Raw genomic sequence first — 23,932 nt, forward strand, 5'->3', positions numbered from 1 at the left:
TCCAACAGCTCACATATTAAGTGGGGAGACCAGACTCACAATTATAACATAGCAGAGACCACTACTCCCCCACGAGAGGACCACCCACATCAGCATAGGAACCTAGCCAGAAGAAGCTGTTATGATAGATGTATTGAAGGTCAGCACAGCTCATATGCAGGGTAATTCCTTAGCCTTTGCAGCCAGATTTCATAATGCCTACCTGCCTCATTTCTCTGTCACCTTCCTATGTCATCTTCCAACTTGTTCCTTTTTTTTTTTGTGAGGAAGGTCAGCCCTGAGCTAACATCCATGCCAATCCTCCTCTTTTTGCTGAGGAAGACTGGCCCTGGGCTAACATCTGTGCCCATCTTCCTCCACTTTATATGGGACGCCGCCACAGCATGGCCTGACAAGCGGTGTATCAGTGCGTGCCCAGGATCCCAACGCGGGCCACCAGCAGCAGAGCGTGCACACTTAATTGCTACACCACGGGGCCGGCCAGCAACTTGTTCCTTTTCTGTTTGTTCTTCTTTTCTCTTCTCTCTCCTGCCTATATTCACAAACATTTGCTTAAAAGCCACTATCATCCAAGCAGTGACACAAAATTATGAGCTTCCTCAGTGCCTTTATGTCATGTGGAGCAGAGCACTGTGCTCTTTTCGGCAGGGTATGAATCTTGACAATTCAATCAGTGCCTGCTGCCTGCGCTTCCCTGAGATGGGGGGTCTGGATTGACAGGTCTTGTTGCTATTGCTGGGTCTAAGCAGTGCCCCAGGGGTCTCGGGCAGGAGAGAGAAAAGAAAAGGGAAACACACAAGTGTTTCCAAGGAAAGGACCAAGTGGGAAGGCAGGTGAAGAAGTTGACAGAAGGGGAAACACAGTGGGTGCACGTTATGAAGCTGGACAGGTCCCAGCAATAGCTGCTGCTCTAAGCAGCACCTGTACCTCAGTTAGCTAAATGGTAATGGGCAGGACCCTGACTGCTGTACTGAGTTATCACAGGGGGACAGTACTTTGAGGCTCAAGGGGGCCCAAGCAATAGCACCCCTCTTTGCTGCCCAAGTTCTGAATGAATTAAAAGACAGTTAACAGAGTAAGAGAGATGAAAAGTCAGAATATCACCTCTATTACTCATAAATGCAAAGTCAGAGGATATAGCTTATAGAAGGAGACAAATGGGCCTTCTAAAAGTACATTCCAGAATTAGAGATACTTACTACTCACCCACTTCTAAGGAGTGCTGGAAAACTGCAGCACTTTCCACCCCATGGCGGGGGATATACCTCTAAAGTCTACAACAAGGAAGAGCAGAAACGAATGTGCACTCGCTCCCAAGACATAGAAGAGGGGCGAGCTGAGCTATGCATGCCAAAACTCACCAGTAAGTAAGTTTACTCCCAACTCAGCAATAAGTCAGTAAGATCTGCCCAGAAGTGAGTGAGGGGTAGAGAGAGGGCCAGGAGTGTTTCAGTGTTATAGCTTCCTCCATGTGGAAGGAAATCAAGAGGGGAAAGAAGCCTTCCCTCCTCTCCCCTCACAAGTGTCTTTGTACGCTATTGTGAAACATTACCTTCTGTTGCCTGCCTGGTTTGTATTCTGCTAAAGCCAAGTACGTGTTTCTTTTAGGTGTTAACCGAAGAGGAAAGAGCCCTATCTAGGGAGGCCTTGAGAAACATCTTGGATCAAATATATCAACCATTAGCAGTCCGAGAATTACTTATCCTCCAGGGAGGACCACCCCAGGTATTCAGGACTGGGGACTCTGGTGGGTGAATCATTCATTAATGATGATGTGTGGTATGCTGCCTTCTTCTCCTGGGAAATTCGATAATCTAGTTAAATCTTATTTCATCTTTTAGATCATTAAATGGTATTTCTAAAACTGAGTTGGGGCCAGCCCCATAGCTTAGCGGTTAAGTGTGCACGCTCTGCTACTGGCGGGCCGGGTTCAGATCCTGGGCACGCACCTACGCACCACTTGTCCGGCCATGCTGAGGCCGCGTGCCACATACAGCAACTAGAAGGATGTGCAACTATGACATACAACTATCTACTGGGGCAGTGGGGAGAAAAAGGGGGGAAAAAAAAGGAGGAAGATTGGCAATAGATGTTAGCTCAGGGCCGGTCTTCCTCAGCAAAAAGAGGAGGATTGGCATGGATGTTAGCTCATGGCTGATCTTCCTCACAAAAAAAAACAAAACAAAAAACTGAGTTACTCTGACCCTTCGGATAATTTAAAAGGCTTTTTCTTTTAATGGAATGATGGACACTTTTCCCAAGAATATGGCAGTTTTATTTAAAATATATTTTATTTATTCTGAAACTGGATCTTTTTTTTCTTTAAAATTTGGCTGTTTGACAATACATTCCTTTGGCAGCAATATTTGGACATCTTATTCTTTGAATGGAGTATTTGAAGTCAAGAAATTAAAATTAGAACTAGTGGGCCGGCCCCGTGGCTTAGCGGTTAAGTGCGCGCGCTCCGATGCTGGCGGCCCGGGTTCGGATCCGGGGCGCTCACCGACGCACCGCTTCTCTGGCCATGCTGAGGCCGTGTCCCACATACAGCAACTAGAAGGATGTGCAGCTATGACATACAACTATCTACTGGGGCTTTGGGGGGAAAAATAAATAAATAAATAAAATCTTTAAAAAAAATAAAAAAATAAAATAAAATAAAATTAGAACTAGTATTGGGACTATTCTTAGCTCCTTTGTTTGAAAAACATAATAGTATGTATTTTACTGGGCATAAGATAGTTTCTTTTTTTTTTGTGAGGAAGATCAGCCCTGAGCTAACATCCATGCCAATCCTCGTCTTTTTGCTGAGGAAGACTGGCCCTGGACTAACATCTGTGCCCATCTTCCTCCACTTTATATGGGACGCTGCCACAGCATGGCCTGACAAGCGGTGCTTTGGTGCGCGCCCAGGATCCGAACCTGGGCCGCCAGCAGCAGAGCGCACGCACTTAACCGCTACGCCACCAGGCCAGCCCCAAGATAGTTTCTTTTTTTCCTTAAAAATAATTAGTTACCTGAAATGATTTAATTTGATGCTGTAGATGGAATTATCTTTTTGCTTTTAGTACCTAAATTTTAGTAATGAATCTAGGTGAGTAAAGTGTGAAGGGCCAAAGGAACTGGCTGTAGGTCAGGAAAAGGACCAGCTGAAGCTGCCTACAAAGATACCTCCTAGTTGAAGTCATTTTCATCTCGTCCTCAGAATATTACTATAGCTTCCCATTAGGGCCATCTTGCTTCAGACTCTGCTTCTCTGAATGAGTCCACAGCTTGCCAGATTAAACCAAATGCGTCATAATGATGAGAATGTGGTGAAAAGCAGAGGCTCTGGAGTTAGGCATACCAGGATTCAACCCCCACGTGCAGTGGTGTGAATCAGTAAACCTTTCCATCCCTTAGTTTCCTTACCCATAAGATGGGAATAATAACAGTGCTCTCCCTGTAATTCCCTTTTGAGGTTATGTGGGAGGTACTTAGCGCAGTGCTGGGCACGCCATAACCCGCTCAATAAATGGTAATTATTCATCTTCCTTAAATAAAAGAGAGAGGATAGGCTAGTTAGGACGAAGTGTTTCTGTCACTAATTTTTATGCTTATTTAACTATGCTTTTATGTATAGTCAAATACAGTGATTGACAGCAACATAGTTTGCATTCTAGACCCAAAATAAGGGACACCAAGTCTGTTTTGTTAATGGTGGCTCCACAGAGCTCTCAGAAAGGAGTCCTTGAAGAAGTCTAACCCTTCTTGAAACTGCTGTGTCACAAGGCATTGGAGTAGCTAAGACCATGGAGGCAGGGCTGGAGTGCCCTCTCACTGTTGTGAACTATCCTAGAGGGGAGTAATGTTCATAGGATTCTTTTTGGAAGCGAGATTTGATTGGAAGGACTGCATTCAGAGATTGGTTACGTTAACTTTGTCTTCCCCAGATCTATATTTTATTCACTGATGTGTTTGTCTATTTCTGGGTTTGAAAATTCACTTGAAGTTTTACTGTATTTCTACATTCTTAAGAAATGTTGAAGACGGGTTTGTAAAGGAGTCTTTTTTTTTTTGGAAAAAGGTTGCTCTTCTAAAGTCTGTGTAGCATACTGTTAATTGTAAATATGACTCAGTGTATATATATATATTTTTTAATAATTTCTACATATCCTGTCTATTTCACTGACATTCATTTCATACCTTTCCCTTCCTTTTTTTAGTCCTGCACAGATGTGAAGACACAAGTTAGGTGTCGGGCCCCAGCTTGGCTTCGGCGTCTATGTGGGCAGCTGCTCTCCGAAAGGTTGATTAGACCCAGTGGTGTTCAGGCAGTAGTCCGGGGCATTTTGGAAGGAGCAGGTGGTAAGAAATAAGATGTTTCTGCTACTTTGGTATCCATTTCCCTTCGAGTAAGAGTGAATTATTGATCTTGAGCATTTGTCTTTAAAACCTGATTGAGACTAAACTGTGCCTTTGTGGAGATTGAGGAGGTTAGACTTCGAGGTTAAACCTTACAGATTCTTTTCCAGAGAAATTCATTTTCTTACCATTTTTCTGAAACAATTGTAGTATACTGCTGACATTGAATAATATTGTCAGCTGTTTCAAATAATTTATAATATCAGAGGAAAACATTGCACAGAAAGTTTAAGTAAAACTCTAAAGAAAATGTGAAATTCTCTGTGCAAAAGAGCTTTGTACCAGAGTGCTAAGAGTACTTCACCTCAGGACTTAAAATACAGAATAGTTCTTGAAGCTGGAGACACCTTAGAGATGCAGACTTTGCGATGAAGTTTTAGATTCATTTCCCCAATTATGTTCTCTAAGTCCTCATTAATAGAAAAAAGTTAATTATTGTGCTGAGCATGGTAGTAGTTTTTAATTTATATTTTCTAATTTTTAAAATAAAATTATACATGCACATAGTTTAAAGAGTCAAATAGGTCTATAAGGCTTATAGAGAAAAGTAGCAGTCCTTTCGCCATTCCACTGCATTTCCCATCCCCAGAAGCAACCACTTTGAACTCTTTTAGTGGGTTTCTTCTAGTATTCGCCTCTATATTTCTACTATAATGCATATACAGCATCTTCTTTTTTTTTTTTTTTTCCCCCAAAGCCCCAGTAGATAGTTGTATGTCATAGTTGCACAGCCTTCTAGTTGCTGTATGTGGGACGCGGCCTCAGCATGGCCAGGGAAGCGGTGCGTCGGTGCGCGCCTGGGATCCGAACCCGGGCCGCCAGCAGCGGAGCGCACGCACTTAACCGCTAAGCCACGGGGCCGGCCCATACAGCATCTTCTTACTTTTTCTGTTTGAGACATCATCTATCAACACCTCACCATGTATGGAAGAGGATGTTCTCTTTCAAAACCCTGCCATCATTCCCCCAAGTAACTTCCCATCTCCTTAATAGTAATAGCTTAATTTTGGTTAGATCAATATTCAGTGTTTATATTCTTCTGACTATGTAATTATTATTTACAGTTGAGCTGTGTAGTATACTATAACTACTTTTCTTTTTTTATACAACTTTTGTACTTCTTAGAGTTAATAACTATCTGTTTTGTTTGTCTGCTTAGTTTTTTATGTGCTTATCACTAATCTATTCTCAAATTCTCCCCTAGTTGTTTAAGTCTCCTTTTAATACATTAAGAGACACCAGATAATCTATCCGTTTTGTCTTCTTGGAGACTCCCCTCTCTGAGTCTTCTCTAGTCTGGGCTAGTTACCTTCCACAGGGCTCTCATCGAGCATCTCCCTTCACCTTTTTCCCGTCATGCTTTGCCTCTCTTTTGTGTTCAGTCCATTATCTCCTGTATCCCTTGCACATTAGTTTCCTATTGCTGATGTAACAGAATTACCACAACATTAGTGGCTTTTTGATGGAGATGACATTTAAACTGAGCCCTGAAGGCTGAATAGGAATTTACTAGTTGAAGAGTGAGAGAAGACTATTATAGGCAGAGAGACTAGCACGTATGAAGGAACTGACATAGGTAAGAGCATAGTGTTTTTGAGGAAATTTCAGTATGAGTAGAGCAGTGAGGGCAGAAAGTGGTGTGAAATGAGGGTGGCAGCGTGGGGAGGGGCCACGTCATGAGGCCTGTAGGCCTAGTTAAGGACTTCAAACTTTATTCTGAGGGCAGTGACACACCATTGGAAGGTTTTAAGGAGAGAGAAATGATCAAATCTACATTTTAGAAATATCTATCTGGATGTATTGTGAAGAATGGGCAGTCATCTGAAAGGTCCTGGTGGCTTGGGACCTCTCAGACGTGCTGTGGCAGTGGAAACAGAGAGAAATGAATGCATATGAGAGGTATTTAAGGGATAAAGTTGCCAGAACTTAATGAAGGGCTGGGTATGTGGGGAAAGAAGAGGAGAGAGAGGAGAATCAATCTTTTTTTTTTTTTTTTTTTTTGGTGAGGAAGATCAGCCCTGAGCTAACATCCGTGCTAATCCTCCTCTTTTTGCTGAGGAAGACTGGCTCTGAGCTAACATCTATTGCCATTCCTTCTCCTTTTTTTCCCCCCCCAAAGCCCCAGTAGATAGTTGTATGTCATGGTTGCACATCCTTCTAGTTGCTGTATGTGAGACGGTGCCTCAGCATGGCCGGAGAAGCGGTGCGTCAGTGCTCGCCCGGGATCCGAACCCAGGCTGCCAGTAGCGGAGCACGCGCACTTAGCCGCTAAGCCGGGGGCCAGCCCGGAAGAATCAATCTTGACTTTCCATTTCTGGTGTGGTAAATGTACGTTGGCCCTGTCAGACAAAGCTGAGGTCATCGTGGTTGGCAGACATTGATATATATGGTCTAAAGTCACTGTAATGTTGCCTCGCCAGTTCTGCCTGCAGCGGCTTCGAGGGCCAATGAAATGAAAAATTATCAGTTACCTGTGAGAAGTTGTCACATGCAAATAGGTCCTTGCATCTTCTTTTTCCAAAGAAGAGTTAGACTTCACCCAAGGGAATGCAAATTGGAGAGCTGCTATGAGAAACTTAGAACCCTATTTTTGCTATCAGCTTTTTTCTCCCTACTTATGCATGTATATATTTTTTTGTTATCTATTCAAATCTTGTTTATTCTCAAAAATGATTTGAGGCCGTTTATTTATATTTACTCATGTAGGGCTGGCCCCGTGGCTTAGCGGTTAAGTGTGCGCGCTCTGCTGCTGGCGGCCCAGGTTCGGATCCCGGGCGCGCACCGACGCACCGCTTCTCTGGCCATGCTGAGGCAGCATCCCACAAACGGCAGCTAGAGGGATGTGCAGCTATGACATACAACTATCTACTGGAGCTTTGGGGGAAAAATAAATAAATAAATAAATAAAATTATATTTACTCATGTATTTGCCATTTCTGGTGTCTGTAATTTCTTTGTGTGAATCCAGATTTTAATTCAAATTTCCTTTTGCCTGAAGAACTTTAACATTTCTTGTAGTGCAGGTCTGTAGGCAATGAATTCTCTTAGCTTTTATTTGTCTGAAAAAGTCTTTATTTCACCTTCCTTTTTGAAAATATTTCTGCTGTCATTTTTGTCTTTGTTCCTCTGTACATGATATATTTTTTTCTGGCTACTTTTAAGATTTTTCTTGTTATGACTGGTTTTGAGAAATTTTATTATGATATACCTTGGTGTGGGTGTTTTTTTTCATGTTGCTTCTGCTTAATGTTTCTTGAGCTTCTTGGAGCTGAGGGTTTATAGTTTTCATCATATTTGGAAATTTGTCAGACATTATCTTCAAATATTTTTTTCTGTCCTCTCTTCTCTCTCTCTGGAGTTTGAATTACACCTAATATTATGCTTAATGTCGTTCTACAAGTTCTTGATGCTCTGTTTATTATTTTTTTCAGTCTTTTTCTCTGTTTCATTTTGAATAATTTCTGCTACTACGTGTTTAAATTCACTGATCTTTTCTTCTGCAGTCTAATCTGTTAATCCCATCCAGTGTATTTTTCATTTCAGATGTTTTCTTTTTCATTAGTAGAGGTTCAGTTTGGGTCTTTTTTATATCTTCCATTTCTTTCCTCATCATGATCATTTTTTCCTTTACCTTTTTGAAAATAGGGAATAAATTTATAATTGCTGTTTTAATGTCCTTGTCTCCTAATTGTGTCATCTCTGTTTTTATGAGTCTGTTTCTGTTGATTTTTGCTCCAGATTATGGATCATATTGTGTTGCTTCTTTCCATGCCTGGTAATTTTTTTTATTGAGATGTTATTTATATACCATAAAATTCACTCTTTTAAAGAGTGCAGTTCAGTGGTTTTTAGTATTGCCACAAAGTTGTGCAACCATCACCAATATCTACTTCCAAAACATTTTCATCATCACCCCCCAAAAAAACCCTCATACCCATGAACAGTCACTCCCCTTCTCCCCTCCTTCAACCCCCTGTAAGCACTCGTCTACTTTCTGTCTCAGTGGATTTGCCTATTCTGGATATTTCATCCAAATGGAATCATATAACGTGTGGTCTTTTGTGTTTGGCTTCTTTCACTTAGCATAAGGTTTTTGAGGTTTATCCATGTTGTAGCATGAATCAATCCTTATTCCTTTTTGTGACTGAATAATATTTCGTTGTATGCATATGCCTGGTAATTTTTGAATGGATACTGAACATTCTTTTACATTGTTGAGTGCTAGATTTTTTTGTGTGTGTGTGAGGAAGATCAGCCCTGAGCTAACATCTGTGCCAGTCCTCCTCCACTTTGTATAGGATGCCACCACAGCATGGCCTGACAAGTGGTGCATCAGTGTGCACCCGGGATCTGAACCCGCGCCACCGGCAGCGGAGCACGCGCACTTAACCACTACACCACAGGGCCGGCTCCAGGTGCTAGATTTTGTTGTATTCCTTTGTTAGACTGTGTTCTGGCATGCAGTTATTTTTCTTGGAATAAGTTTGATCTCTTTGATCCTGGCTTTTAAGCCTTGTTACTGTGGGTCTAGAGCAGCCTTTAATCTAAGGTAATTTGACCCCACTACTAAGGCAATACCTTTCTGAGGTTTTACTTGATGCCCTGTGTATTAGGAGGCCTTTTCATGCTCGCTAGTGGGATACAAACTGTTCCCAGCCCTGTGTAAACTCTGGGGATTGTTCCCCCTACTCCTTTCTGGTTGTTCTTGCTCCAGCCTTGGGTTTTTTTCCTCACACACGTACACAGATTTTACTCCACCAAAAGCTTGAGAGAGGATGCCTCTGCAGATCTTTGGAGCTCTCTCTTTGTGTATCTTCCTCCTCTCTGATATTTTGCCCTGAAAATTCTAGCTGCCTTGGCCTCTCTGAACTCTGAAATATGTTTCTTTAACTCAACAAGGTGCCAGGCTTCATTTGGGCTCCCCTTTGCTGTGTGTGCTATGGCCTCAAGTCTCTCTCTAGGTAGTAGGCCAGGCTATTCCTGGGGCTCACCGTGTTTGCTTCCCTTCTCTCAGGGATCAGTGTCCGGGCTGCCTGTTGTCCAGTGTCTGAAAACCATTGTTAATATATTTTGTCCAGTTTTCTAATCATTTAAGATGGTAAAGTAAATCTGGTCCCTGTTACTCCATAGCTGTGGTTTAAGGCAGTTTAAATGGCATGATTCATATAAAGAGACAATAATAATAATAATAATAAAAAGTAATAAACACTGAGAAGAAGCTAATATTCAAGTCATATGAATAATATCATTATAATGGTTAAGTGCTACTTTTTTCTCTGAACTTCCCAGAAACCAACATCGAAAGGAAAGTGCAGAGGGGTAGATTATCTTGTAGAAGAAATAAACAATTTTCAGTAGACAAAAAACACTTTTTGCCCTGTATTTTAAGAACCTTATATGGGGAACTGGTATGAGTTTTTGACATCTCTTTCCATTGCTGACAGCTGGGGCGGCTGGCGGGAGTGATGCTGAGGCCACGGCTGCTGACTGGAAGAAGTGTGACTTGACTGCAAAGATTTTGGCCTCTTGTCCCCAGCAGTCTCTTTCACCAGAGGATTACTATAGGGATATCTGCCCCCAGGTAAATAATTTTGTTTCTTTTGACCGTTTGAAGATTATCTGCTTATTTATAGAAAGAGGACTTTTAATGTTCCTCTGATGTTGAGGTAAAAGCAATATAATACCTAAGTTTATTGTTCAGTGAGGGGCTTCTTAATAAGCAAATAAAAACCTGTGGAAGACACCAACCTCATTGTTAGGTTCAAGAACACCTCACCATTAATAAATGACTAGCTTGCTCTCAAGAGCTGGAATATGAAAGTAAAGTTTCATCTTGTTCATTATCTTCTCTGTGTGTTTTTAATTAGTTTTTTAAAAAATGGGCATTAAATAAACAAGGTAAATTCACATGGTACACAATTTAAAAGCACAAAAGTGTAAACAGAGAAGTAAGACTCCTCCCCTCTCTGTTCCCTAGTCCCTCAGAAGTAGTCACTGTTACCAGTTTCTTGTTTATTTTCGAGGGATATTCTGTGTCTTATGTATATACATTTATATGTGTATGTATGTGTGTATACATTCTAATTTTTATCCAAGTGATAACATGCTACACACGCTGTTTTTCATTTTGCTTTTTTAACTTAATGTATCTGGGAGATCATTTCATGTTGCGCTGCTTCATTCTTTTTCACAGGTACATAGTATTTCATCATATTAATGTACCATAATTTATTTAACCAGCCTCCTATTAATGGACATTTGAGTTGTTTTCATTCTTTTGCTGTTGCAAACCGTGCTATAGTTAATATTCATAAATCCTGGGCTGGCCCCATGGCTTAGCAGTTAAGTGCGCATGCTCCGCTGCTGGCGGCCCGGGTTCGGATCCCGGGCGTGCACGGACACACCGCTTCTCCCGCCATGCTGAGGCCGCGTCCCACATACAGCAACTAGAAGGATGTGCAACTGTGACATACAACTATCTACTGGGGCTTTGGGGGGAAAAAAAAAAAGGAGGAGGATTGGCAATAGACATTAGCTCAGAGCCGGTCTTCCTCAGCAAAAAGAGGAGAATTAGCACGGATGTTAGCTTGGGGCTGATCTTCCTCACAAAAAAAATAAAAAAATAAAAAAATAAATCTTGTACATGTGCAAATATTACTCTAGAAAAAATTCCTGAAATTAAGATTACTCGTTCAAAGGGTATATGCCTTTAAATTTTTGATTGATATTGTTTATATATTTGTTTTACCATAGCTTTGCCTATACAATGTGTTACAAAACTTTTCTATCTTTCCTAATTTGATAGGTGAAAAACGTGGAAGGAATTTTCTTAATCAGTACTCCACATGTATTTAGATGTAAGACATGCCTTTTGGAGGACAGTCCGAAGAAGATCATTCAGTTGTTACACTGATCTTCAGGGTTCTCATGGGTAGGCACGCATGAGAACAAAATATCAATGCAAAGGTCTTTTTTTTTTTTTTTTGTGAGGAAGATCAGCCCTGAGCTAACATCCATGCTAATCCTCCTCTTTTTGCTGAGGAAGACCGGCTCTGAGCTAACATCTATTGCCAATCCTCCTCCTTTTTTTTTTCCCCAAAGCCCCAGTAGATAGTTGTATGGCATAGTTGCACATCCTTCTAGTTGCTGTATGTGGGACGCGGCCTCAGCATGGCTGGACAAGCGGTGCATCGGTGCGCACCTGGGATCTGAACCCGGGCCGCCAGCAGCGGAGCGTGTGCACTTAACCGCTAAGCCATGGGGCCAGCCCGCAATGGTCTTATATTGAAAAATACTAAATATAAATCATCTTATAGGGCAAAGTTAGCATTTGCAATGATGAGTAAATATTTTCTGAAACTAGTAGCTATAGTTTTGTTACTTGACAAAATGAGAAAATCAAGTCACGGGTTTCAGGTTTGCTGAGTCTCTCTGGCAGTGTCAAAGGTCACATACAGTTTTTGGACTGAAGATTTGACTATCTGTAAAAAGTACAAGAGTCACTTTTAAGTCAGGAACAGAAATAAATGCCCTTTACTATCAGTTGCTTATTCTGGGGTAAACCCACTCATAGGCACTGGAGATCTGTGTTTTTCTTTGAGAGTAAAATAGAGTTCTGTCTGGGACATTTCAGACATGACAGGCTCTTCAGATCCTAAATATATTTATCTGCCTGGACCCACTAATTTCATTTGGCGGTGCTATTTATAATAGCAAAATTTTGAGAAAAAAAGTAAAGGTCTGAATATTAGGGAATACTTTAAAAAATTCTTGCATACATCTTGAATATAATATTTTTGAGGAATTTATAACAATATGAGAAGATTTTAGCCATACACAAAACTGAGTATTAAGGGTGGTCTCAATGAAAAAGAAAAAAGAAGTATATGGAAATAAATTGGAAAAAAATACACCAAAAATGTTTATAGTGATTTGGGAAGATTTACTTTTCTTCTTAAAACTTTATTTTCCATATTTTTTGCAATGAGCATATGTTTTATAAATTTGATAAAATTAATAAAAACATAGCCTGAATCTTCAGTTCTCACTTTGATACTGGGTTCTTAGATTAAAAAACAAAAATTCTGTTGAATTGGTGTTATTGCAGTGAGTTTATTTTTTGGCTTAAAGAAATTAGTGATTTCCCTTAGCTAATATATTGCTCCTTGCAAAGAGCCTGGTATTTGCTTCATGTAAATTTTTTCTTTCAGATTCTGGATTTATTTCACTTTCAAGATAAATTGACAGCACGACAATTTCAGCGAGTTGCTACCACTACCTTTATAACTATGTCAAGAGAACACCCACAATTGGCAGCAAAGTATTTGCTTCAGCCAATGTTAGCTCCTCTTCATCGATGTTTAAATACAGCAGGTAAAGGAGGAAGTCTTGTGGTTAGGTGTCCCTCTAAAGGACCTTCTTCAATGGTTCAGATTGAAATGACTTGAGTCTGTGGTATTTCAGTGTCTTTAGTTTTACTTTTCTCTCCCCCAACTTTTTATTTTAAAAAATTCTCTTCACAAAAGTTCTAAGAAGAGAACGTTGAACCACCTCTATACACCTCACCTGGAGTGACCAACTCTTAACATTTGAGCCATGTTTATCTTTCTCTCTTTCTATACATGTACATTTTTTTCTGAAGCATTTGAGGGTTAGTTGCCAATGTCATTTAATATACAGACTTTATTCAGATTTCTCTAATTGTCCAAGAACTTTCTTTATAGCTATTTTTTTAAAATCCGGAATCCAGTCAAGAGTCATGCATTGCATTTACTTGTTATGTCTTTTCAGTTTCCTTTACTGTAGAATAGTTCCCTAGTCTTTTGCTTATCTTTCACCATGACATTTTTGAAGAGCCCAGGTTATAAAATATTCCTCAGAAATCTTTATTTGTCTAGTAGTTTTCTCCTGATTAGATCCAGGTTAAACATTTCAGCAGGAATACTGCATAGGATAATGATTTTTTTCTCAGTCTCCATCAGGTTAGGGGGCACAAGTTATCAATTAATCTCATTACTAGCAATATTTAATTTGATCATTTGATTAAGGTGGTAGCAGCCAAATTTCTCCATTGTAAAACTACTTTCCTCTCTTTGTAATTAATGAGTAATCTATGGGATGATAGTCTGAGACCATGTGAATACCCTGTTTCCCAATAGTCTTTCATACTGTGGTTTAGTATCCATTGATGATTCTTGCCAGTAAAATTGTCACTTTTATTTCTTTTGTTATTTCTAGTTCGTTAGTTGGTATTCTTCTGTAAAGAAGAGCTTTTCTTTCTCCCTTCCTCATTCCTTTTTAAAAAATAATTATTTAAGTATTAATATAGATTCATAGATTATTTTTTTATTCAGTGGGTTACCAAACATTCCTGTCTTTCATTTTGATGCTCAAATTTTCCCAGATTTGACCAGTGGGTTTAGTTCTGTTTTAATGTTTTAATTTTATTTATTTATTTTTTTTCCCCAAATCCCCAGTAGATAGTTGTATGTCATAGTTGCACATCCTTCTAGTTGCTGTATGTGGGACGTGGCCTCAGCATGGCCGGAGAAGTGGTGCGTTGGTGTGCTCCCAGGATCCGAACCCCGGCTGCCAGCAGCAGAGCGCGCACACTTAACCGCTAAGCCACGGGGCGGGCCCTGTTTTAGTAGATTAACATTTTCACCACTTCCCGTAGTGTGTTTTCATGCTTTGTTGAGTTTAATGCTGGGATACATTAAACTATCATTTCAGCATAATATAAAAAAAAATTTTTCTAGATAGTAGTTCCCAAGGTTAAAAATGAAGAAAAAGTTTGAGGTTGTGGTTAAACCAAATTTAGTTTTGTGTAAACTTTGTATAGAAATCATTTGTAGTATAAATTTTTCTGGGTGTGTATGTGGGAGGGGTGAGGTTGGGTGGGAATGGAGAAAGTCTAATTCTTGTGCATAGTAAAACTTCATCAGATTGAGCCTTGGTGAAGTGAAATTTGTGATTATTCAGACATGATAAACATGATATTTGAGTAAATAATTAAAATTCCTCCATGCATCTGATAGAAATCTAGTCTAGTATCAATATATTCTTTAAAAAATGGCTCAAAAAATGAAGTATTATTTCTGTTGACCTTCAGCATTGGGGTATAGCAATTTTTATATATCTAATTTCATATATTAAGACTTTACCTCATTACTAATCTATTTATTTGCTTGTCTATGGCTGATTAGATATTTCCTCTAGTCTGGAGCTATGGTTCTCAAAGTGTGGTCCCAGGACCAGCAGCATCAGCATCACCTGGGAATTTATTAGAAATACAGCTTCAGGCTCCACTCCAGACTGAATCAGAAAGTCTGGTGTGGGTCCCAATAATCTGTGTTTTAACAGGCCCTCTGGGTGATTCAAATGTGTATTCAAGTTTGAGCGTTGGTCTAGAGCACTATTCTTGGGAGGCCTAGATTCAGTCCAATTATGGGTCAATTATTTTTGTCCTGGACCTTGTTCATTCATTCAAGGACTATTTATTGGACATCTATTAATTAATTAATTAATTTTTTCCCCCAAAGCCCCAGTAGATAGTTGTATGTCATAGCTGCACATCCTTCCAGTTGCTGTATGTGGGACGTGGCCTCAGCATGGCCAGACAAGTGGTGCGTCGGTGCGCGCCTGGGATCCGAACCCGGGCCGCCAGCAGTGGAGCACGCGGAGCACGTGCACTTAACCGCTAAGCCACGGGGCCGGCCCTTGGACATCTATTTACCAGGCATTCTTCATGTATTAGGTTACATTTGTAACACCAGCTACATGTTTTGCATATAGAATCTATTGATAACAAAAAGGACTAGGTAAGAATATGACTGATCTTATACAGCCCCATCATTGCCACTGGAAAAACAATCTGAAGTATAAGCTTTCTTATTTTGTTTTTCATATTGTATCACATTTTTAGGACTATGTGGCAATTATGATAAATTACCGTATTTTATCAATTCCAAGATGCACATTTTTTTCACATTAAAAAACTTTTATTTTGGAAATCTTTTTCACATTTTAACAACTCTGCTATCAAGATGCACCTCACAATCATTGTTGGCCAGGTAGCAATCATGGCGTTGTCTGTGTCTGCAAATGAATATTAAAACTTGTAGAAGGGAGCCAGCCCTGATTGCCTAGGGGTTATAAAGTTCAGCACGCTCTGCTTTGGCGGCTTGAGTTTGGTTTCCGGGTGCAGAACCACACCACTCGTCTTGTCAGTAGCCATGCTGTGGTAGCAGCTCACATAGAAGAACTAGAATATACAACTATGTACTGGGGCTTTGGGGAGGGGAAAAAAAAAAGAGAGGAAGATTGGCAACAGATGTTAGCTCAGAGCGAATCTTTCTCAGCAAAAAAAAAGGAAAACAAACTTATAGAATGGATGTCAGTGACTTAGAAGAAAATCATGAAGACAGTAGAACAGAGGACTCAAGAAATGTCACATCACCTGTGCTCTTGGTGGCACAAAGGACAATATATTATGGCAAAATGTGGATATCAGTAATGGTGTTGAAATGTTTTAAAAGAGTTGAACACTTAATGTGAAGTTTTAAGAATTTCTTATCCTGTTTATCCCAACTATTTAGCTTATATAAAGAATGATATATAATAAAACTGTATGTCTAAATAAATCTAAAAGAGCTCTTTTAATACTTTTTTTAAAAAACTCTATTTTAAAACTTTTTAAAGAGAAATTTTCAAACACAGCTACAGAGAATAGTATAATGAACTCCTATGTACCAACTACTGGATGCAACTATTGACTGCCATTTTCATTTACTCTAATCCCCAATTTTTCATTCAGTAAATTTACAATTAAAATTCTAAGTGATAGGGCCGGCCCCGTGGCTTAGCGGTTAAGTGTGTGTGCTCTGCCACTGGCGGCCCGGGTTTGGATCCTGGGCACGCACCGACGCACCGCTTCTCCAGCCATGCTGAGGCCGCGTCCTACATACAGCAACTAGAAGGGTGTGCAACTATGACATACAACTATCTACTGGGGCTTTGGGGGGAAAAAAAAAAAAAAGGTGGAGGATTGGCAATAGATGTTAGCTCAGAGCCGGTCTTCCTCAGCAAAAAGAGGAGGATTAGCACGGATGTTAGTTCAGGGCTGATCTTCCTCACACACACAAAAAAAATTCTAAGTGATAATGTTTCATAGGTTACTGGGCAGTAGTTTTTTTCTTTCTTAGTGATACATAAAATAACAATGCATGTTTATAATCAATGGCATTGTAGATTCCATGAAATATTGTATTCAAATGGTGCCATATTGTGCAGTGGTAACCAGGCTGATTTTCTAATTTTAGCTGTTACTTACTGAACTATCTTTCTAGTAAACTTTCTCTCTTAGACCCAGTTTCTTCTATTCAATGAGATGCTGAGTGTGGGTAATTTTGTTTTTTCTTCTCTAGAGATTCCAGAGAGTGACGTGGTGCCTGGGACCATTTTGGTGACAGAAGAAGAACTTAGTAGATGTATTGAGGATGTATTTAAGGTTGGTAATTCAAGTCACTAATGTTTTTAGCTATTATTTGTACTTAGTCTTTTAAAATAATTTTGTCTTTTCAACTGGTACTTCCAGAATTGGAATACTAATCTTAAATTCCAAACCATAAAGATCCTTTCACTTTGGAAACTGGAAACTATAAGCTGTCAGTGAAAAAACTGATACATTTTGAAACTCTGTCAATTTCATCATTTACTCTGAATGTTAAACAGTTTGTTTTCTCTGACTGGCACACGCCACTGATGAAAGCGTGTCTTTTGAGGAAACTAACAGAGGCATTTGCAATACTGTAGGCTTCCTAAAAGTGTATGATAATATTGAATCTACTTTGTAAGTTTTGATAGTAATCACCATCACAAAGAAGTAAGTCTGAATAAATGAATCCCACAAATGACTACCTAAATATATACTGAAAATGAAATAAAAAAAAGAATATAAATTGTATATTCTCTATGGTTGCAATTTTATAAATATATGTGAAATATAAATTTTTAGACAAAAATGAAATCCATTGTTTTAGGGCCAGATGGAGTTGGGGTAAGTATACTTCTTTAAAGTTTATTTCAGTAAATTTATAATAATATTTTACTATTAAAAATATTTACACTGGTAAACAGCTTTCAAAATTATTTCCATGTGAAAAGGTGCACCACTTTGGAAAATAGTTTGGCAGTTCCTCAAAAGTTAAACATGGAGTTAGTATATGACCCAACAATTCCACTCTTAAGTGTATACCCAAGAGAAATGAAAACATGTTGATACAAGAACCTGTACATGGGGCTGGCCCGGTGGCATAGCAGTTAGTTCACATGCTCCGCTTCGGTGGCCTGGGGTTTGCAGGTTCGGATCTGGGGCGAGGACCTGCCCACCACTTATCAAGCCACGCTGTGGCAGCATCCCATATAAAAAAGAGGAGGATTGGCAACAGATGTTAGCTCAGGGCTAATCTTCCTCAAAAAAAAAAAAGAGCCTGTACATGAATGTTCATAGCAGCAGTATTCGTAATAGCTAAAATGTGGAAACAACCCATATGTCTGTCAACTGATGAATGAATTAACAAATGTGATATATCCATGTAATGGAACATTTTTCAGACATAAAAAGGAATGAAGTATGGATACATGCCACAAAATGGATGAGCATTTAAAAATTATAATGTTTTAATTTTAAAAGAATCCAGACACAAAAGACCACTCATTGTATAATTCCATTTATATGAAATGTTCAGAATAGGCAAATTAATAGAGACAGAAAGTAGATTAGTGGTTGCTGGGGCCTGGGACTGGGGAACGGGGAGTAGCTGCTAATGGTATGGGGTTTCTTTCTGAGGTAAGGAAAATATTCTGGAATTAGGTAGTGGTGATGGTTATACAAACTTATGAGTATACTAAAAAACACTGAATTGTACATTTTAAGAGAGTGAATTTTATGGCATGTGAGTTGTATCTCAATAATTAAAATTTTATATTCTACATTTCTCATTTCTTTTCTATGGCAGTAAATTAAACATTTTAGAGTGAATTTTTAAATTTTAGTTTATGGAAATAGTTCAAACATACAAAAAAATATGAAAAGTAAAACACTCAGATTCCTGGTCAGGGAATCATTTAGGACCGGCCCCGTGGCTTGGCGGTTAAGTGCGTACGCTCCGCTGCTGGTGGCCCAGGTTTGGATCCCGGGCGTGCACCGACCCACTGCTTATCCAGCCATGCTGAGGCCTCATCCCACATACAGCAACTAGAGGGTTGTGTAGCTATGACATACAACTATCTACTGGGGCTTTGGGGGGAAAATAAATAAATAAATATTAAAAAAAAAAAAAGAATTAAAAAACAAAACAAAACACTCATGTACCCATCACTCAGCTTAAAGAAATTAAACATTATCAGTTCAGTTGAAATTCTCCATCTACCCAACCCTGATCACATTTCCCTTGCTCCCCACCCTAAGGGAACCACTATCCTGAATTTGTGTTTATTATTACTTAAGCTACTTAAGTGTTGTTATGCATGATTTTAAATTTTATTTAAATGGCATTGTAATATATGTAACTATAATCATTCATTTTCACTGCTAGATATTATACTATTATATGACTATATCATCATTTATTTGTTTATTCTTCTATTGATCGACATCTGAGTTGTTTCCAGGGAGTTTTTGCCAATCTGTTTGGTGCATTGTGGTTTTAATTAGCAGTTAATTCTTTATTACTAGTGATGTTGAGCATCTTTTTGTGTTTTTGGTTCATTCATATTTTCTCTTCTGTAAATTGCCTGTTCTTGTATTTTGCCCATTTAAAAAATTGGGTTATTTGCCTCTTTAAAATTTTTTTAGAGTAAATCTGTTTTTATAAAATAGGTTTGTTGAGGTATACTTTACAGACCATAAAATAATGTTTTAAGTACACGATTCAATGATTTTTAGTAAATTTACAGAGTTGTGAAACTATCACCACAATATAGCTTTAGAACATTTCCATCATCCCAAAAACATCTCTTGTGCCCATCTACAGTCACTCCCAGTTCCCACCCCCAGCCCCACCCCCAGCCCCAGCCCTAATCTGCTCCCTCTCTCTATGGATTTGCCTTTTGTGGACATTTCGTATGAGGAAATCATGCAATGTGTGTTCTTTTGTGGCTAGCTTCTCTCTCTTAGCATCATGTTTCTGAGGTTCATCCAGGTCGTTGCACATATCAATATTTTGTCCCTTTTTATTGCTAACTAATATTCCATTGTGTGAATATAGTATATATTTTTTTATCTGTCATCAGTTGATGGACATTTGGGTGTAGAGTAAATGTTTTTTTTTAACAGCTTTATAAGATATAATTCACATACTATACATTTACCCATTTATTTTTTTTTTATAATTTTTTTAATTAATTTATTTATTTTTCCCCCAAAGCCCCAGTAGATAGTTGTATATCCTTCTAGTTGCTGTATGTGGGACGCAGCCTCAGCATGGCCGGAGAAGCGGTGCGTCGGTGCGCGCCTGGGGTTCCGAACCGGGGCCGCCAGCAGCAGAGCGCGCACACTTAACCGCTAAGCCATGGGGCCGGCCCTACATTCACCCATTTAAAGTGTGTAAATCAGTGGCTTTTTAGTATATTTGCAGATTTATGCAGCCATCATCACAATTAATTTTAGGACATTTATTGCTCCAAAAGAAACCCCACACCACTCGCAAATCCTTCCACCACCGTTCCCCTCACTCCCCACCGCCTAGCCCTAGACAACCACTAATCTACTTTCTGTCTCTATAGATTTGCCTATTCTGGATATTGCATGTAAATGGGATCATACAATATGTGGTCTTTTGTGACTGGCTTCTTTCACTTAGCATGATGCTTTTAAGGTTCATCTATTGTAGCATGAAGCAGTATTTCATTCCTTTTTATTGCTGAATAGTATTCTCTTAGTCAGCCCTGGTGGTCTAGTGGTTAACATTTGGCACTCTCACTGCTGTCACCCGAGTTCGTTTCCCATTCAGGGAACCACACACCTGTCTGTTGGTTGTCATACTGTGGTGGCTGCATGTTGCTCTGATGCTGAGAGCTATGCCACTGATATTTCAAATACCAACAGGGTCACCCATAGTGGACAGGTTTTAGCGGAGGTTCCAGATAGACAGACTAGGGAAAAGGACCTGGCCACCCACTTCTGAAAAAATTGGCTATGAAAACCCTATGAATAGCAGTGGAGCAGGTGAGAGAATGATGCAGACAAGACTGGGCAGGGTTCTGCTCTGCTGTACAGAGTTGCTGGGAATTGGAGTGGACTCAACAATACAAACAACAAAGTATTCTATTTTAGGTATATACCATATTTTATTTATCCATATATCATTTGATGGATATTTGGATTGTTTCCGCATTTTGGCTATTATGAATAATCCTGCTATGAACATTTGTGTACAAGTTATTATGTGTACATATGTTTTCATTTCTCTTGGGTATATACCTAGGAGTGGAATTGCTGGATCGTGGGTAACTCTATGTTTAACCATTTAAGGTGTTGCCATGGGGCAGGCCCTGTGGCATAGCAGTTAAGTGCCGTGCTCCGCTGCTGGCGGCCCGGGATTCGGATCCCGGGTGCACACTGATGCACCACTTGTCAGGCCATGCTGTGGTGGCGTCCCATATAAAGGAGGGAGATGGGCATAGATGTTAGCCCGGGGCCAGTCTTCCTCAGCAAAAAAGTGGAAGATTGGCATGGATGTTAGCTCAGGGCTGATCTTCCTCACAAAAAGGTATTGCCAGTTTGTTTACCAAAGTCGCTCCACCATTTTACATTCCCACCAGCCATGTATGAGGGTGTAGACTAAGTCTTAAATCATGTTCTTTCAGATAAAAAGGCAGATGCTTTTGTTTTATTTTAAGCCTTATGTATGGTACTAATAAATTTGTAGATATAAGATGCATGCTTAAAAATTCAAAACTCATTCTCCATAACACTCACTTTTTATTGAAGTGTGATGTTTACTACCATTTTATTTAATTTTGCTGTTAAAAAAACAGGGTAGGGCCAACTGGGTGGCTTAGCGGTTAAGTACGTGCGTTCCGCTACTGGTGGCCCAGGTTCGGATCCTGGGCGCGCACCGACGCACCGCTTGTCCGGCCATTCGGAGGCCGCATCCCACATACAACAACTAGAAGGATGTGCGACTATGGCATACAACTATCTACCGGGGCTTTGGGGAAAAAAAAAAGGGGGGGAGGATTGGCAATAGATGTTAGCTCAGAGCCGGTCTTCCTCAGCAAAAAGAGGGGGATTAGCATGGATGTTAGCTCAGGGCTGATCTTCCTCACAAAAAAAAAAAAAAAGAATTAAATTGCTCATAGATAAAACATGACATGATGAATTAATGAATATAATGCTGGTTTTATTTTTTTAATGCCTCGTCTAGAAACTTATGCAAAGAAAGTTCTAATATCCTGTTCTACATATTGGTAGGCAAGGACTTTTCAGATTATAGGAACACAAGAAATTATATAGAGCAATCTAGAAAGCAAATGTTCTGAATTAGAGAATAAGGCCCAACTAACTTTTATTTATTTATTTATTTTTTAATTATATTTATTTATTTATTTTCCTCCCCAAAGCCCCAGTAGATAGTTGCATGTCATAGCTGCACATCCTTCTAGTTGCTGTATGTGGGACACGGCCTCAGCGTGGCCAGAGAAGCAGTAGCGTTGGTGCACGCCCGGGATCGGAACCCGGGCAGCCCGCAGTGGAGCACGCGCACTTAACTGCTAAGCCACAGGGCCGGCCCCCAACTAACTTTTAGAAAGATTATCTTCAGTCATGTTCCATCTAAGAAATACCATGATGAAAATCTTTTAAATGGTTGGGTGTGAATGTCAGAAAGACTTCAAAGTGCTAGCAGGGATAGGACTAATTATTATTATTATTATTTTTTTAAACATTTTACTTATTTATTTTTTCCCCCCAAAGCCCCAGTAGATAGTTGTATGTCATAGCTGCACATCCTTCCAGTTGCTATATGTGGGACGCGGCCCCAGCATGGCCAGAGAAGCGGTGCGCGCCCGGGATCCGAACCCGGGCTGCCAGCAGCGAAGCGTGTGCACTTAACCGCTAAGCCACGGGGCCGGCCCTGGGAGGACTAATGATGACTAAACTTTGGTACAAGCCGCTCATAGTATTCCTTGAAAGTCAATAAATTGCTTTTAGAGGAAAAAGAAAGCAAAACAACTTTCTGGCAAGTGAATTAGCCTCCAAAAAAACATAGAGATCCAGAAATAGTGAATCCTACCATTTCTCCTATCCTTGCCCCCCAAAAGGGGGAAAAAAACCCTTATAGTTAGGTGAACAGTGTGAATTTAAAACCTCTTGGAGAGGCAAGCAAAACATTAGTTTGCTGTATACACTTGATTATGCATGAGGATTGGGACTGTCATGAAAGCAGGAAGGGATGCAGAAGGGTAATTATTCTCTCTGCAAGGTTTTGGCAGCTCAGCTGCAGGGGGAAAACAGAGGAAATGTGTATGTTGGTGGAAAATGGTAAACATTGTGTAAAATTTAGCAACAAAGGATGTGTTGTCTTTATTAACTTTCTGCTAATACTAAATTATAGAGTACAGCTCAAAGGCAGGAAATAAGGAAAACATCTGGGATCGTTGAATTGATCCAACAACTCACTGGGTAACAAGAGGGTGTGTAATTTTAGAGTGGCATTTGGGAGCATTTCCAGCTCTGGTTTTCTCTCTTCTTTTCTTTTCTTTTTAACAGATTTATTGAGATATAATTCACATGCCACACAATTCATACATTTGAAATGTTCAATTCAATATTTTTAGTATATGCACAGGGATGTTGTTATGCAACCGTTACCACAATCTAATTTTAGAATGTCTTTGATCCCCCTAAAAGGGCCCCATACCCATTAGCTGTCACTCCCCATTCTCCTCTTTGCCCCCCAGCCCTAGGCAACTGCTAATCTACTTTCTGTCTCTATAGATTTGCCTATCTGAACATTTCATATAAATGGAGTCATATAATATGTGGTCTTTTGTAACTGGCTTTTCACTTAGCATGATGTTTTTAAGGTTCATCTATACAGCAGCATGAAACAGTAGAGTAGTCCCCCCTTATCCACAGAGGATACGTTCCAGAACCCCCAGTGCATGCCTGAAACCGCGGATAGTACTGACTATATAGACTATGTTCTTTTCACTTAAAGGGAGCACTTTACGGCTTCTCTTTGGCATATCCAAATTGCCAGCATCACCACTCTTGCACTTTGGGGCCATTATTAAGTAAAATTAGAGTTACTTGAACATAAGCACTGTGATGCCACAACACTCCATCTGATAACCAAGAGGGCTACTAAGTGACTAATGGTGCGGGTAGCATATAAAACGTGGATACACTGGACAAAGGGATGATTCATGTCCCGGGCGGATGAAGCAGGACAGCACAAGATTTCATCATGCTACTCAGAAGGGCTCAAAATTTAAAACTTATGAATTGTTAATTTCTGAGATT

The 23,932-nt window shown here is 39.7% G+C and overlaps 1 protein-coding gene across 1 annotated transcript in view; it reads left to right on the forward strand.

The window, feature by feature from the left end:
- The window catches only part of TANGO6 (transport and golgi organization 6 homolog), a 174,859-nt gene that overhangs the window by 13,615 nt on the left and 137,312 nt on the right, over positions 1-23,932 (forward strand). The window contains exons 3-7 of the mRNA XM_058528125.1: positions 1,609-1,725; positions 4,206-4,347; positions 9,849-9,985; positions 12,615-12,777; positions 16,830-16,912. Of these exons, the coding sequence (XP_058384108.1) occupies positions 1,609-1,725; positions 4,206-4,347; positions 9,849-9,985; positions 12,615-12,777; positions 16,830-16,912 (642 nt within the window). The remainder of the gene's footprint in view (positions 1-1,608; positions 1,726-4,205; positions 4,348-9,848; positions 9,986-12,614; positions 12,778-16,829; positions 16,913-23,932) is intronic.

This window comes from Diceros bicornis, chromosome 32 (assembly GCF_020826845.1).
Source record: "Diceros bicornis minor isolate mBicDic1 chromosome 32, mDicBic1.mat.cur, whole genome shotgun sequence".
Taxonomy (NCBI): Eukaryota; Metazoa; Chordata; class Mammalia; order Perissodactyla; family Rhinocerotidae; genus Diceros; species Diceros bicornis.